The sequence below is a fragment of the Setaria viridis genome, chromosome 7 (assembly GCF_005286985.2).
Source record: "Setaria viridis chromosome 7, Setaria_viridis_v4.0, whole genome shotgun sequence".
Taxonomy (NCBI): Eukaryota; Viridiplantae; Streptophyta; class Magnoliopsida; order Poales; family Poaceae; genus Setaria; species Setaria viridis.
Window position 1 is genome coordinate 17,898,781 of NC_048269.2, and position 14,213 is coordinate 17,912,993.

The 14,213-nt window shown below is 43.6% G+C and overlaps 1 protein-coding gene across 1 annotated transcript; it reads right to left on the minus strand.

The window, feature by feature from the left end:
- Nucleotides 1–757: 757 nt before the first annotated feature.
- LOC117865819 (DNA cross-link repair protein SNM1) lies at nucleotides 758–3,892 on the minus strand. The gene is given in 10 exon segments (XM_034750056.2): nucleotides 758–1,219; nucleotides 1,222–1,278; nucleotides 1,356–1,408; nucleotides 1,775–1,852; nucleotides 1,937–2,003; nucleotides 2,079–2,210; nucleotides 2,306–2,450; nucleotides 2,522–2,761; nucleotides 2,860–3,040; nucleotides 3,250–3,892. Coding segments are annotated over 10 exon segments (1,635 nt in total). The 5' UTR covers nucleotides 3,878–3,892; the 3' UTR covers nucleotides 758–1,165.
- Between the last annotated feature and the right edge of the window lie 10,321 nt (nucleotides 3,893–14,213).

The following is a 14,213-nucleotide window of genomic DNA, read 5'->3' on the forward strand; positions in this document are numbered from 1 at the left end:
AAGCTCTCCTAACATGTCTCTGAGTTCACACATGTCGGCAACATCATTGCTCCAGAAAGCAGCAGAGATGGGAGCAAAGACCACAAGACCAGTGAAGATCGTATGTCGCCATTACTCTTAAAAGGTTTCTTAAATTATCCGTCTGCTGCTAGAAAGTAGAGATCAAATCGATAGACATTCTGGGGGCAAGGGATATACCAAAGAGAACACATGAACTAATAGTGCTGGCATGAAGATTGATAAAGACAATAGCCCTTTCATGAATGATCACACTAATTTGCAAACAAGCCCACCACAGGCTGTTAGCTGCATGAAACACACTGCCTTGGATTGAGCTCCTGCCATTTACCATCAGGACAGAAAATGAAAGATCTACATGGTTCCTGAGGATCACGTGCAGCAAAAGGTGCTCTGAAGATGCAACATACCGATTAACCCAAGACTTTCTAGGTTCAGGAGGCAATGGTAATATCGAGATGAGTGCCAACACCTATGGTGACACTGTAACAGCATTAAGCTATTACAGTGAGAAGTTGAAATCTCACCAAGATCTGTACTCTTACCAGTAGTCATTACATGACTCTACCACCTTGGGGACAATAAATTTGGATGTATAATTGGAACTTAAAAGTTGGGTTTCGTGTCAATTTCTTTTGAGGAAATATGAAGGTAGCACAGCTGACTCTCAGCTGCATCTATGAAAGACCACTGATGCACCCAATGAAATCTTGTATTTCGATTCAACGTAAGAACTCAATTGATGCTTTGCAAATAATGTATTTAATTGAACAGCAATTGGAGTCAATATTCCTGCAACTTACAATTTCACTGCAAAGGGTTGTGGCAGACTGGCCAAGTAACAACCCATTTGCCTCTCAATTGAGATAAAAACAGAATGGATCCTAATCTGCTTCATTGGAATAATATTAGCAAAGTGGCACCTCTTGAAGGATGAATTTTTTAGCATAGAGAGCCTTCAAAAAAAATATCTTGGCAGCTCTTCAGGTACCATAACTGTCAGTGGCACATAAGAATAGGCATCTGTTGAAGTTTCATAAGAAAAATGTAAAGATACCTAACATTACGATCAACTGTACATGTAGGAAGATTATACAACAGTACCACATTGAATGTCCCAAGGCTGAGGTCAACATACAAAAACTGATCAGGTCTTATGTATCATGAGCCCTTCAGCCATTCCCGGAAATATGCTTGCATTTTATCTCGACTTGCCGCGTTGCCAACATTAACAGAGCGGATTACCTGAGGTCTCAGAAACTTGCCATGAAAATATTGACCTATAGTTAGAATCCATCCAAGACTGCAAAAATGTAATATCAGGTTTCGGGATTTACCATCACAAAATCTCTAAGCTCAGTGAAACTTGAGTGCTCGCTATAAGGCACACCTACAAGCAGAAGAAATCAGTTTGAAAGAATCATTAATTATTTGGCACTATGACTCTGAATCTGAAACTATTTAAGGTACAAATAACAGAGGGAGCTGCAAGTGTAGGATGCTGTTCTTTTGGGTTTTTCTGCAATTGGCAATCTCAACTTGATATGGAAAGTAAAATCACAGATTCGTATCATTGGAAAATATAATCAGCCTTTTCAATTCAGGAGATCAATAAGTTCAGTCTGCACTTGGCAGAAAATAAGTTCACACTGAGCATTCTAAAAAACTCCTTTTCTGGAATAGTTTTGGTTCATTCACTTCTTCATTAGCAAGAAATGAAAGGAAACCCATTATCAGCACAACTGACAAATCCTACCATAGATTGTTACGCTTCCATTAGAGCTTGGTTTTATTAGGTCAAGCTGCTTTCCAGTTGCCTCAGAGAAAGTCCAACCTGATAAAACATTGGAGAGACCATTAAGGATCATATAATTCCATATTGCAGAAGCACAAAATTTATCTCCAGAACTTCACCAACCTGTAGGCCGAAAAGCCAGCACAGCTACAAATTTTTGGTTAAGAGTCTCCAGGTACTTCTTCAAGTTCTGAGAAATGCTACTTTCTAGTTAGAGAGGTCACTTGCTAAATTCAAAGAATTCATCTGAAATTCATTTGCAGACCTCATGATTTACAGATCCCAGGGGCAAAACATGAAGTGAGCTTTGATTGCATGAACATATCCTTTTGGATAAGTCCGGCCAGTCAAATGAGTGAAGAATCCGTCTTCTTGATGCATCAGTGTATATAGGGACCTTTCATGAATAAATTAAAAAGAAGTTATCTGAGAATTAGAAGGCCTGCATGTTCCAAAGTAAAAGCGATCTTTTAAATTTAAACTGTTAAGTACATCTAAAGCTTGAGAAATTGCTAGATACACATTCTCTTTCCCAATGCTATATGCTCCAACAACAATGAGGGTTTTCGGTTGCTTCGTTAGATATCTTCGAGCTGTCCTCACAACAAAATCAATAACATCCTCCTGGGGTGGGAATCTATAAATTACCAGGTTCAGCAAAGTAATCATGAAAGAGAAAATTCTTAAACTTCAAGATTGCAGACCCACTTGTACTTGGGATTGCAATATGTCGTGTCCAGGTACAGCAAATTTACACGGCCTCTCTGGAGGAGTGGATGCAATTGCATGGATCTTGATGCTCTGAAATCCCCAGTGTGGAGATAGGTCTTTCCATCACTTAGTCGGAAGTGAATTAGAGCTGCACCAGGGCAATGATTGGCCTCCAACAAGGTAACCATCACTCCCTCTATGACATACTCGGTATCAAGCTCCAAGGGACAAATATAACTGTAGTTATCAATTTGAATACATGATGCTGGTGTTAGGCGCTAGAAGAATATAGAATCACCATCAAACAATTCGCAGAGAAGAGAAAGGAACCATACTCGGAATTTACTGACAGGCACATCTTTACCAAGCGTGCTGTGAGTGCAGAACAATAGATGGGGCCATGGCACCATTTCTTGGTCAATCCACCATAATGGTCATGATGAAAATGGCTGAGAAAATAGGCTGAGCACCCCTCAACTTCTCCATACCAAAATGCGTCCACCGTGAATGGCGTGCCTAGGATGATTCAATTTACATGTGCACGAAACAGAGATCTTCAGCAAACTTTGAAAAGGTCGGTGTCAGCTATTCAGGGGTAAGCTATCCTCATTTGCTCCAACAAAATAACACATTCTCAATTAGTGCACAAGTAGGCATTCGGTACTTTACTAATTTCATATCACTACCACAAACACGCATCCAACCATGAAACGGCGGGGCCTTACCGGGAATCTTCTTGTAGAAGGGACACGTGCGGGGATTCATTGCCGCCGGCGCCGCCTGCCCGGGACCTCCTCGCTGTCGTTTCCTTCCCGACCAAGAACCGGAACGGATCGGGGAAGGGCAGGGGTCTCCTGCCCCGACCCCCTCCCGCTTCGGCCTCTCGATCCCCCACGTCTGGAAGAGGCTCTTCTGAACGGGCGAGGAATGCCCAGCCCCGCCCCCCTCCCGGCGCGGCCTCTCGATCCCCCACGCCTGGAAGAGGCTGCTCTGCACGAGAGAGGCGCCCTCCTTCTCCTTCGCCTTAACCCCGGGTGGCCCCTCGGGCGGCCGCCGCGGCGGGGGGTCCCGCAGCGAGGACCAGTCGGTGCCGCTGCGATAGAAATCCTCGGCGAAGCCGCTGGTGCTTCCTGCGGTGGCCGGGGGTGAGGGTAGAGAGGGGAATCCGTTGTCGTCCAGGTCGGCGGGGAAGGGCTGGGGCGGGTCGGCGTCGCCGCCGGCGGTGGCCATCGGAGGTGGGTTTGAAATGGCGGCGGGAACGGAGGGACGGGAGAGAGGGGAAGGCGGAAAGCGTACAGGAAAAGATTTTAGCAGGTGCAGGGCAAGTGTGAAGGGAACGCGGGCACCCTTCATCCTGAACCGTCCGATCAGTTTGACGCTTTGACCGCAGCGTGTGTTCCACCTTTTTCCTCCGACCCGCGAAACACAAGTCTCGCAAGCAGAGATCAGTTTCACAAAAAAAAAATTGAGCTCTCGAATCAATTTGAATTTTGAAGAGAGAAGTTGTTTTACAAAACTACTCAAGCAAAAATTCGTTTTTGTAAACGAACCGGCAGGAAGCAAAAAGTTCGTTTGGATCTATTAAAGATTCTATCTATTCAAGCAAAAATAATCACCATATATACAATCCGAACAGATTGGATTTTACTATCTCCCGTCAAATATATATGTCATTTCAGACAACAAAGTAAGAACAAAATAAGCTAACTTCCTCTGTCTGACATCAAATGAAAATGAACTGAGGTAGTAACATAGATTTCAAGATTCCCAACCCATAATATACTACTCTCATCTAGCTGCTAGGAGATTTTGGATTAAGAAAAGATGATTTTGCCCCGCTCAACAATAATATCTTTGCCTTCACAATTTGGCATTGCAGACATTTGGCCTTCACAACCAACCTACTGTCCAGATTATAATTCACATATAATTCACAGGTCCAGGTAGACATGATATTTGATGTTATATCGTTTTTCCTTTTCTTTTTTATCTTTTAAAGTTGTGTGCATCCTGACTATACATATTTCAGGAACGGTCTTAGCATGATGGTACATTTCTAAGGTAAATAAAAATTTTATTATAAAAAAATAATTTATTTCCGTTTCTTTATCCATGTCTTCGTAAGGACACAATCCAGCTCATACCAACCCAGATCCAATTATGAGTTACCAATCGAAAAGGTAAGTAGAGGAAAACGGTTCCTCTGCATTACTACATATAGTGAGTCACTTTCATTGAAGTGTGGGCCATATGCCCATATCTTGATGGGACCCACAGATCAGTGACGAGTGCCTCTGCAAAACTGCAGAGGAGGCTCTGTTCTGCAGAGGAGGCTCGTCCAAGCTAGGCAGATGGATTCAATATGCAAGTGCAAGCTCCCAGCGGCATTTACAAACATTATGCTAATATGAATATATGATATTGTACTTGAAATCCATACATATACCCTCGTAGAAGTCAAACACACTAGAGTTAACACCTCGAACATCATGCTAATTTAATTTGGGTCGTACTTTGCTCATTTTCCCACGTACGGATGGCATATCACAAAGTGTTCAAAGGCTCAAATTAAATTAACACAACTTCTTCATAAGCTTTTATTTTTCATGTGTAATACGAGCAACTCTGTATACAACAGAACAACAAATATAGTATATGATGCGAACATATATCGGATCAAGGAAACGCGATCAACGACGACAACGATAGATGATGTGGTACGTAGTGAATCCGGCCGGCCACGCTTATTATTATCATTATTTATTAGTTGCTTCATCAGGGGGGATCGCACATTAGAGCACACAAAGAGCCTATGAACCCGGTATTGCTACTTTGGTACTAAAGGTCCTCCTTTAGTACCGGATCAAATAATTGGTACTAAAGGGATATTAAAAAAAATTCCACTGCCCCCGCCTCCCTCCTGGCGGCCCCGCCGCCGCCCTCCCGCTGCCCCACCCTCCCGCCGCTGCCCCGCCCTTGGCCCCGTCGCCTCCCCGCGTGCGCAGTCGGGGCCAGCCGCGGCGCCTTCGATCACCGGGCGCCTCGCCTCCCCCGCACACCCTCCCGCCCTCCAGCCGCCGTGCCTTCGGGCCGCCAAGTGCAGGGCTCGCTCACCGGCACATGGTCGAGAGTGAGAGAGGGAGGGAGGGAGGAGGGAGGGGGAGTGGATAAGGAGAGAGGACGGGAGTGGGTACTAATGGGGGGAGTGGATAAGGCGGATGGAGCTCCTTTAGTACCGGGTGGGTTTAGTACCGGGTGGAGGCTCCACCTGATACTAATGGGTAATACTAATGGGTAACCTTTAGTACCGGGTGGAGCTCCCACCCGGTACTAAAGGGGGTCACGGGGAGCTCCTAGGGAACTAGCCGTTAGACCCGATACTAATGCTCACATTAGTACCGGGTCAAAAACTAACCGGTACTATGGGCTAGGACCAATGCTCAGTTTTTTAGTAGTGACAGCGATGTGATCAGACGCAGGTGAAGCCAACGGGGACGCCCGTGCCGCATCGGCCGAGGAGGAGACGCAGGGCGAGGGGCACGTGGAGGTTGGTGATGCCGAGGACGTTGTTCCACGAGGCGGTGTAGAATCAGATGGCAGCGTCGACGCCGGCAAGCCTGAGCAGCTCGCAGCATTGCTGGTCACCATTCCCGTTGTCGCTGCCACCCCCCGGGATAAGCCCGCTCAGCAGGTTGCTGCACACGCCCAGCTCCAGCGGGTCGCAGGTGCCATTAGCTGGCGGTGGCAGGGGAGGAGGCACCTGGGCCGCCACCATGGACAGGGCGGCTAGGCCAGGAGCACGGCGACGAGCTTGGAAGGTGCCATTGCTGGTACGTACCGTGCCCTAGCAGCCTAGCTAGCTGGCTTGTTCTAGTGGCTAGATGGTTTTGTGCTTTGGGATGGTCTTCTTGGGGGTGCTTGGGATGGTATTCATAGGCACGATCCATTGAGCAAGAAGAGCTCGATGCATGTGGTGTGAACGTCCTTCGGCTGTTTAGTCTCCGTACACTATGTCAGAAATGATTTGTGCTGGCACGTTGAAATTAGCATGCTGGCGGGCAGAATTAGCACCCGCTAGCACAAAAGTGATCGGGGCCATCGGGCTAGTGCCCGCCAGCACAGATACTTCCCAGATAAAGCCGCGGACAACATCTTCTCCAGTCAACCTTCCATTTGGAGCTTGCCCGAAAGGAGCTCGAGAAGAGCTCCAAAAATACCAAATTTATGGGGGAAGGTTTTGCTCTTGTTTTCTTTGGAGGAGGTGGCTATAAAAGGTGAGTTTGTGATTGTCATCTAGATCTAGATCTAGACCTAGAAGAGAGAGGAGGGAAGCGAGAGAAAATAATTAGAGATGGATTATTTTTGTAAATAAAATTATATGGTCATATTATAACCATTACAATACTTTGTTTGTTATTTTAATGTAATATAGAATTGAGTTTGATTATATTTTTCCTATTTATTAATTATTAAATCCATAGTTTTAATTAATGAGGTTGATTGAATTTAATATATAATTGAGTTTCATTTTTTTCTTTCTACTTATTAATTATTACATCCATGGTTTAAGTAATATAGAATTGATTTTGATTATATTTCTTCCTCCTTACTAGTTACTACATCAATAATTCGGCTGTATGTATGAGGGATGTGGGAAGGAGTAGACAGTGTTGCGTTTCATCCTTCATCTTCTGATTCTGAAGGCTAAATTCGGCTGGTCAGACAATAGTTTTAATGGTCTCCTTACTCTATTGGGCAAATTGCTCCCGAAGCCTAACTTTGTGCCAAAAAACACATACGAAGCAAAGAAGATTATCAACCCATTAGAGACACGTGTGCAAAAAATACACGTGTGCAGGAACGATTGCATATTGTACCGTAGTGAGTACGCAACATTGGAAAAGTGTCCAAATTGCGATGCTAGCCGTTACAAAAGTAATGCCGATTTCTGTGAGGACCGTGTTCCTCCATCAAAAATAAGATTAAGAATGGTGCAAAGAAAAGTGTTGGTGCTCAAGTGGAGGACGAGTCATGTATAGGTACTGGCACGATGACTCAGCGCAGAGTCCCTGCCTTGGTGATGTGGTACTTGCTGGTGGTGGACCGTTTGAAGCATTTGTTCTCAAACCCAAAAACCGTTGAGTTGATGACTTAGCATGTTGATCTCCTAGTAAAGACTAATAGAAAGCTCCGACATCCTTTCGATGCTCGCCAGTGGAGGGCCTTTAATGCCAATCATCAAGAGTTTTCAAATGAAAAAATGAATGTACGGTCCATGTTGAGTACAGATGGGATGAATCCGTTTGGTGAAAGAAGCAGCACGCACAACACATGGCCAGTGCTGATGACCATATACAACCTTCCCCATAGCTATGTCACAAGAGAAACTTCCTTTTTCTAACCATTCTCATACAAGGCCCGAAGAAATTCAACATAGATGTTTTTCTTGAGCCATTGATGGAAGATATGCAGAAGCTTTGGGACAATGGGGTTCGGATGTGGGATGAGTACAGACAGAAGCACTTCACAATAGGGGCCATTATCTTTGTTACCATCAATGATTATCCTACCCTATTTGTCCTGACAGGTCAAGTACAAGGTAAGACATGCATAGCTTACTTGGATGGAAGATCAGATGTGTACCTTAAGGGATATATGAAGGCAGTGTTCATGCAGCACAGGCGCTTCTTATTGAAGACGCACAAATACAGTAGGATGAAGGACTTTTTTTATGGTACCAATGAGAATGATTTTGCTCCGAAACAGGCTATGGGTAAAATAGTATTTGAACTGTGCGAGAAGATCAAATTCAAACTCGGTAAGAAGTCATTAGGTGGTGCTGATAATTCGAAAAGGGGAAGGAAGCATGTTGAAACTACAGACATCGCAGACGTGCCTTTTAAGAAGATGTCTATCTTTTTTAAGTAGTTTTTCATACTAGCGAGAGCTGGCGGTGCGCCATGCCATTGATGGGATGCATCTTCAGAAGAATGTGTTCGATAGCACTATCAGATTCTTGGGCTTATCAGGCAAGGCAAAGGATGAACTAAAATCATGTAAGGATCTGGTTGACTTTCAAATCAGGCTAAAGCTCCAGCCGCAAGAACTTCTTAATGGTAAGCAATACCTTCCCCCGGCTAGCTACAACTTAACACCAGATGAGAGATTGGCTATGTGCAAGTGCTTGCGCGGGTTGAAAGTGCTGACCGGATTCTCATCCAACAATTGGCCACTAGTCTCATTGAAGGACATGATGCTTGCCGGCTATAACTCCCATGATTGCCATGTGATGATCATAATTTTTCTCGCTATTGCGATCCGGGCTATCAAACCAGTATTCGTTAGAATGGTTATCACACGGATGTGTTACTTCTTCAACGTGATTTCGCAGAAAGTGATCGATTGTGTCAAATTGGTTAGACTTCAGCTGCTTGTGTCAGAAACTTAGGCTCATCTCGAGATGTGCTTCCCTTCATCCTTTTCGATATCATGGAACATCTCATGGTCCACATGGTCCAACAAATAATGAACTAGGGCCTATGTACATCCATCAGATGGGGACATACGAACGGTTCATGACAACTCTCAAATGGATACATGAGAAATAAGGCCTTTCTAGAGGGCAACATGATCGAGAGCTACCATACAGAAGAGAGTGTTGATTGCTACATATATTACATAAAAGATAAGAGAGCTATTGGTTTACCGGAATCTCAACACAAGGGCAGATTGTCTGGGAGAGGTACCATTGGAATGAAAAGATACATCGACAAGAACAACCAACACTTGGAGAAAGCGCATTCAAGCATTCTACAACAGCTCGCAATAGTGGAGCTAGCCTTTCATTGAGCAACACTTAAATGAGGTCCGTGGAGAAAGTAATGGTCGCTCGGAGGATTGGATCATCAAAGAGCAAAAGCGTCATTTCCGATCATGGTTGAAGGACTATGAGCAGCTATTTGAAGGAAATTCCACAGAGGAAGTAACATTTACTAGGTTGGCGTCTAGCCCATCAAGCAATGTCACCTCATGGCAAGCATATGAAATTAATGGATACACATTTTATACCACCACAAAGGACAACAAAAGTGTGTCGTACCAAATTCGCATAGAGGTGATTGATACATCCGGACAGAACATAACTTACTATGGTTTCATAGAGGAGAATATGGGAACTTGACTATGGAGAGAATATCAGGATCCCCGTCTTTCTGTGCCAATGGGTCAAACACCCGAGTGGCGTTACAGATGATAATTATGGGTTGACACTTGTAGACCTAGCCAATGTAGGTTACAAAGATGACCCATGGGTACTCGCTGAGCGTGTTGTACAGGTATTCTACATAACCGACCCTATAAATTCAAAGAAGCACATTGTCATCTCTGAAAAACAAAGGATCCTTGGAGTTGAAGGTGTAGTAGACATTGATGATTACAATCAGTATGAGAAGCACTTATTAATTATTTATAAGACTTTATTAATATGGATTAGACTTTATTATCTTGTAACTGACTGCCAGCATAAGAAAAGGGTAGGGGTACATCCATGCCACAATACAATATAACCAGTTCTGACAATAATGCAAGTTCATACATCAATACTTAAGGTCTTAGAGATAACAAGTTCAAATCCATAAGAAAAGGGTACGGATACATCCATGCATGTTACATATTTCATACTCCGTGTTGCTTCCTTAGATATGGAATATAGTTAAGGTCTCCAATCGTCCAGCCTAGAGCTTCATCAAAAAAAGGTTAGAGCATGGATGAGTGCACTCTCCTTCGCTTTATATTGGCGATCACATGGACGACCATAAATCTCAAACAATGGAGAGGTCAAATGTTGTAGCCTATAGAAAGTGAGATGACCTTGGAACTTCCCATCTCTGCTGAATATCAGGTTTCCACCCAAGTAAGTGAAATCCAACTTATCCAATACTTGAGCTAGAATCGCACGAAAGCTAATTGCCGCATTGGTAGTACCAAAGAGATCCTAAATGATGATAATAACGTGATGAAAGTTAAAATCTATAATATAACTAAAGTTAAAAGAATGATAAAAGAATGTTCCATACCATGTCATGTTGATTAAGCCAACAGAGCCTCTTAGTAGTCACAATCACATTGCTTTCTCCCTCCTCGAGCTGCTTTATTTGAAAATATGAGAAGTCTGGCACAAAATATCCATGATCCTTAAGCTGTTGTAGGAAGGCCTCCACGGCAGTCCTCTCAAAAGTTACCCTATTTGGTGCTATTTGACCCATTACGGCAATTGAAACCATCGGGATGGCCTCTCCTGGTCACATCAAGGTGAAATCTATTTCTTGAGCAGGCACTTGAAAAGAGATGTGTACTCTTTTAAAATGAGGTTCAACAACAACCTCGGTTTGCACTACAGGAGAAGTACCACCTAAATCTTCGACAATATCTTTGAGCCATCTTATTGGGTTGATAAGCTACATTGTATGTAAGTAAATTTAGAAATTATTCATGTGCAGTAAAAAATTAATTACACGAAGGAAAGAATATTACTATGTTGGGAACTGATCTTTTGCTTCGATTGTCTTGTGGCAAGTCAAAGACGGCATTAGTGAAGTGAAATCCTGGATGATGAGTCAAAGGTGGCTCCTTGGACATGTAGTGTCCCCTACCACCTCCATGGCCGGCACCACCATGACCGCCACAACCACGGGGAAAAGAACTTCCAGTTAGCCCAAACTATCCAAATAAAATTGTAATAAGATATAGGTGGTTCCACAAACATCAACTTCAATGATAATTACGCCGTAAAACATCATAATTCATGAAATGCTCAGAATAAAAGATTATCCAAAATAATGGAAGAAATTTACAATTATTAGTTTATATCTCATGTACATTGTTGTAACTAATCATAATATATTTATTATCATGTTGCAATTGCATGGAATAAAAATGGAAAAGGGTAACAATTATATCCTTAAGCACAAAAATGATATATATTGTAAAAAAATAAAAAGGAAATAATTATTGTCCTAAAATTGATAATAGAGAAGCATCAAATTTAATAATCGAATAAATATTTAAGGTTTGTCTAGTCAATGCATTTTCCTTAATGAATTTACTTTAAAAAAACCGCTGGCTGGTGAGGAGGCGACGCTCGGGGAGGCGGCCTGGAATGAGGAGGCGTCGGCGGCCCGACGTGGAGGAGGTGGTGCTCGGGGACGAGGCACCGCTCGGGGAAGGAGGCGGCCTAGCGGGGATGAGAGGTGGCCTGACGGGGTGGAGGCAGCGCTCGAGGAGGTGGCCCGGTGGGGACAATGAGGCCCGACGGGAGGCGGTCCGGCAAGGAGCAAGCGACACTAGGGGAGGAGGTGACACTCGGGGAAGGAGGCGGTCCGGTGGTGATGAGAGGCGGCCCGACGGGGAGGACGTCGTGCTTGGGGAGGCGGCCCGACGGGGAGCAGGTGGTGCTCGGGGCCCGCGATGGAATTGGGCAGCTTGATGGCGAGATCTACGTTCACAATGCCAGGACTTAGAAAATTTCAGGCGCTCCCCGACCTTTGTAGGGAGGCATCAGAACACTGCCTGCCAACACAAATCATTAGAGCTCACCAGCATAGATGGTTTGTGCTTGCGGGTGGCGTTAACCACCCGCCAGCATAGAGTTTTCACCAAATTTCAAAAAATTTAAATACTTGCTAAATGAGTTTCAAAATTATTTCAAACTTCTACCACTAAACATCAATATTATATAATTAATGTAAAAAATATATTTTCATACATAACACAAATATTTTGACTAGTTAGTTCACATGGTTGAAACACCTCATGAGTTATAGGGTGATTATGACTTGGATATCCATTTGGGAAGGACGTATTGTTATACTATCTAAAAATTATCTTATTCTTTTTTATCCATGTTGGTGTACTGGTAAAGTGGTTACATGCCAATTATCATAATTATTCAAAAAAATTATATTTTATTAAAATTAAATTAAACCTAGATGGAATGGCAAAATCCACCTTCCTCCTTGGATTTGGTGTTTTCTTGTAAAGATACATTTTAGGTTTTATCTGAAATCACGGAATTTTTTTAAATGTGGACATGTTTAAAAGGTTTAACATGAAAATCCATTTATTTTTTGATTTAACTAAATTTTAATAAAATATAATTTGGTCCAACAATCATGATAGTTGGCATGTAACCACTTTACCGCTGCACCAACATGGACCAAAAATAATAAGATAATTTTAAAATAGTATAACAATACATTCTTCCCAAATGGATATCCAAGTTATAATCACTCTATAACTCATGAGGAGTTTCAACCTATAGTGACATGTGAACTAACTACTCAAAAAATTTTGTGTTATTTATGAAAATATAATTTTTACAAGCACTACAAAATATTTATGTCCAGGTGTAGAAGTTTCAAACAATTTTGAACTTCCTTATAAGTATTCAAAATATTTGAAATTTGCTGAAAACTCGTTGCTGGCAGGTGCCACCCGCCAGCACAGAAGAGGCCAGCACAGAAGAGTTGTGCTGGCAGACACTAATGTCGCTCGCCAGTGCAAAGGTTCTGTGCTGGTGGGCGACATTAGCCGCCCGCCAGCATAGATCTCTCATACATAGCGCGCAACCAGGGCACCAAATTTTCTAAGTTCCATCATGAAAGTTTCACTATGCCATTAGGCTGCAAAATTTTTGCACCAGAACCGCCACCCTCCTCGATGCCGCCGTCGCCACTCCCCCGTGCGCCGTCGTGCCTCCCGGAGCGTCACCACGGCCTCCTCCCCGTGCGCCGCCGCGACCCTCCTCCATGAGTGCTGCCTCCTCCCCGACGCTGCCGCGCCTCCCCGTGCGTCGCCGCCCCTCCTCCCGTGCGCCGCCGCGGCCTTTCTCCACGAGCGCCACCGCGACCCTCCTCCACGAGCGCCACCGCAGCCCCCTCCCTGACGCTGCCTCCTCCCCAATGCTGCCACGCCTCCGTGTGCACTGCTAGCCCACCTGCGATGCCTCCGACGCTACCCCCTCGTCCCTGAGCACCACCGCGGCCTCCTCCCAAACGCCGCTGCGCCTCTCCTTGCTCGAGCCGCCCTCATGCCACCCTCCTCCCCGCCGGCCGCTGCCTTGGCCTCCCCGTCCCGTGCTACCGTCTTCTCCAAGCCGCCGCCATGCCGACCCCCTCCGACGGTGCCCGAGGCAGCCGCGCCGCCTCCTCTACCCAAGCCACTGCGCCTCCTCTCTCAAGCCCCCTCCCCAACAGTTGTTTTTTTAAATTAGTTCAATTATAATTATTGTATGAAAATTGTGATAGGTAAATTTGGTGTATAAATATTTATTGATTGCAATTTTCAGGAATAATAAATTTGTATAAATTGTGATAGAAAAATAGTTGGATTTAGTATATAAATTTTTGTAGAAATAATTTTTATGTATATAGGTTAAAAATTATTATATGAATAATTTTTATGTATATTGGATGCAAATTGTGATCGGAAACAATTTGCATATAGGATACAGATTATGATAGGAAAAATTGGTGTATAAATATTTATTGATTGCAATTTTTAGAAATAATAAATTTGTATAAATCGTGATAGAAAAATAGTTGGATTTAGTATACAAATTGTTGTAGAAATAATTTTTTTTGATGTATATAGTATACAAATTGTGTTAGATATAATTTTTATGTATACAAAT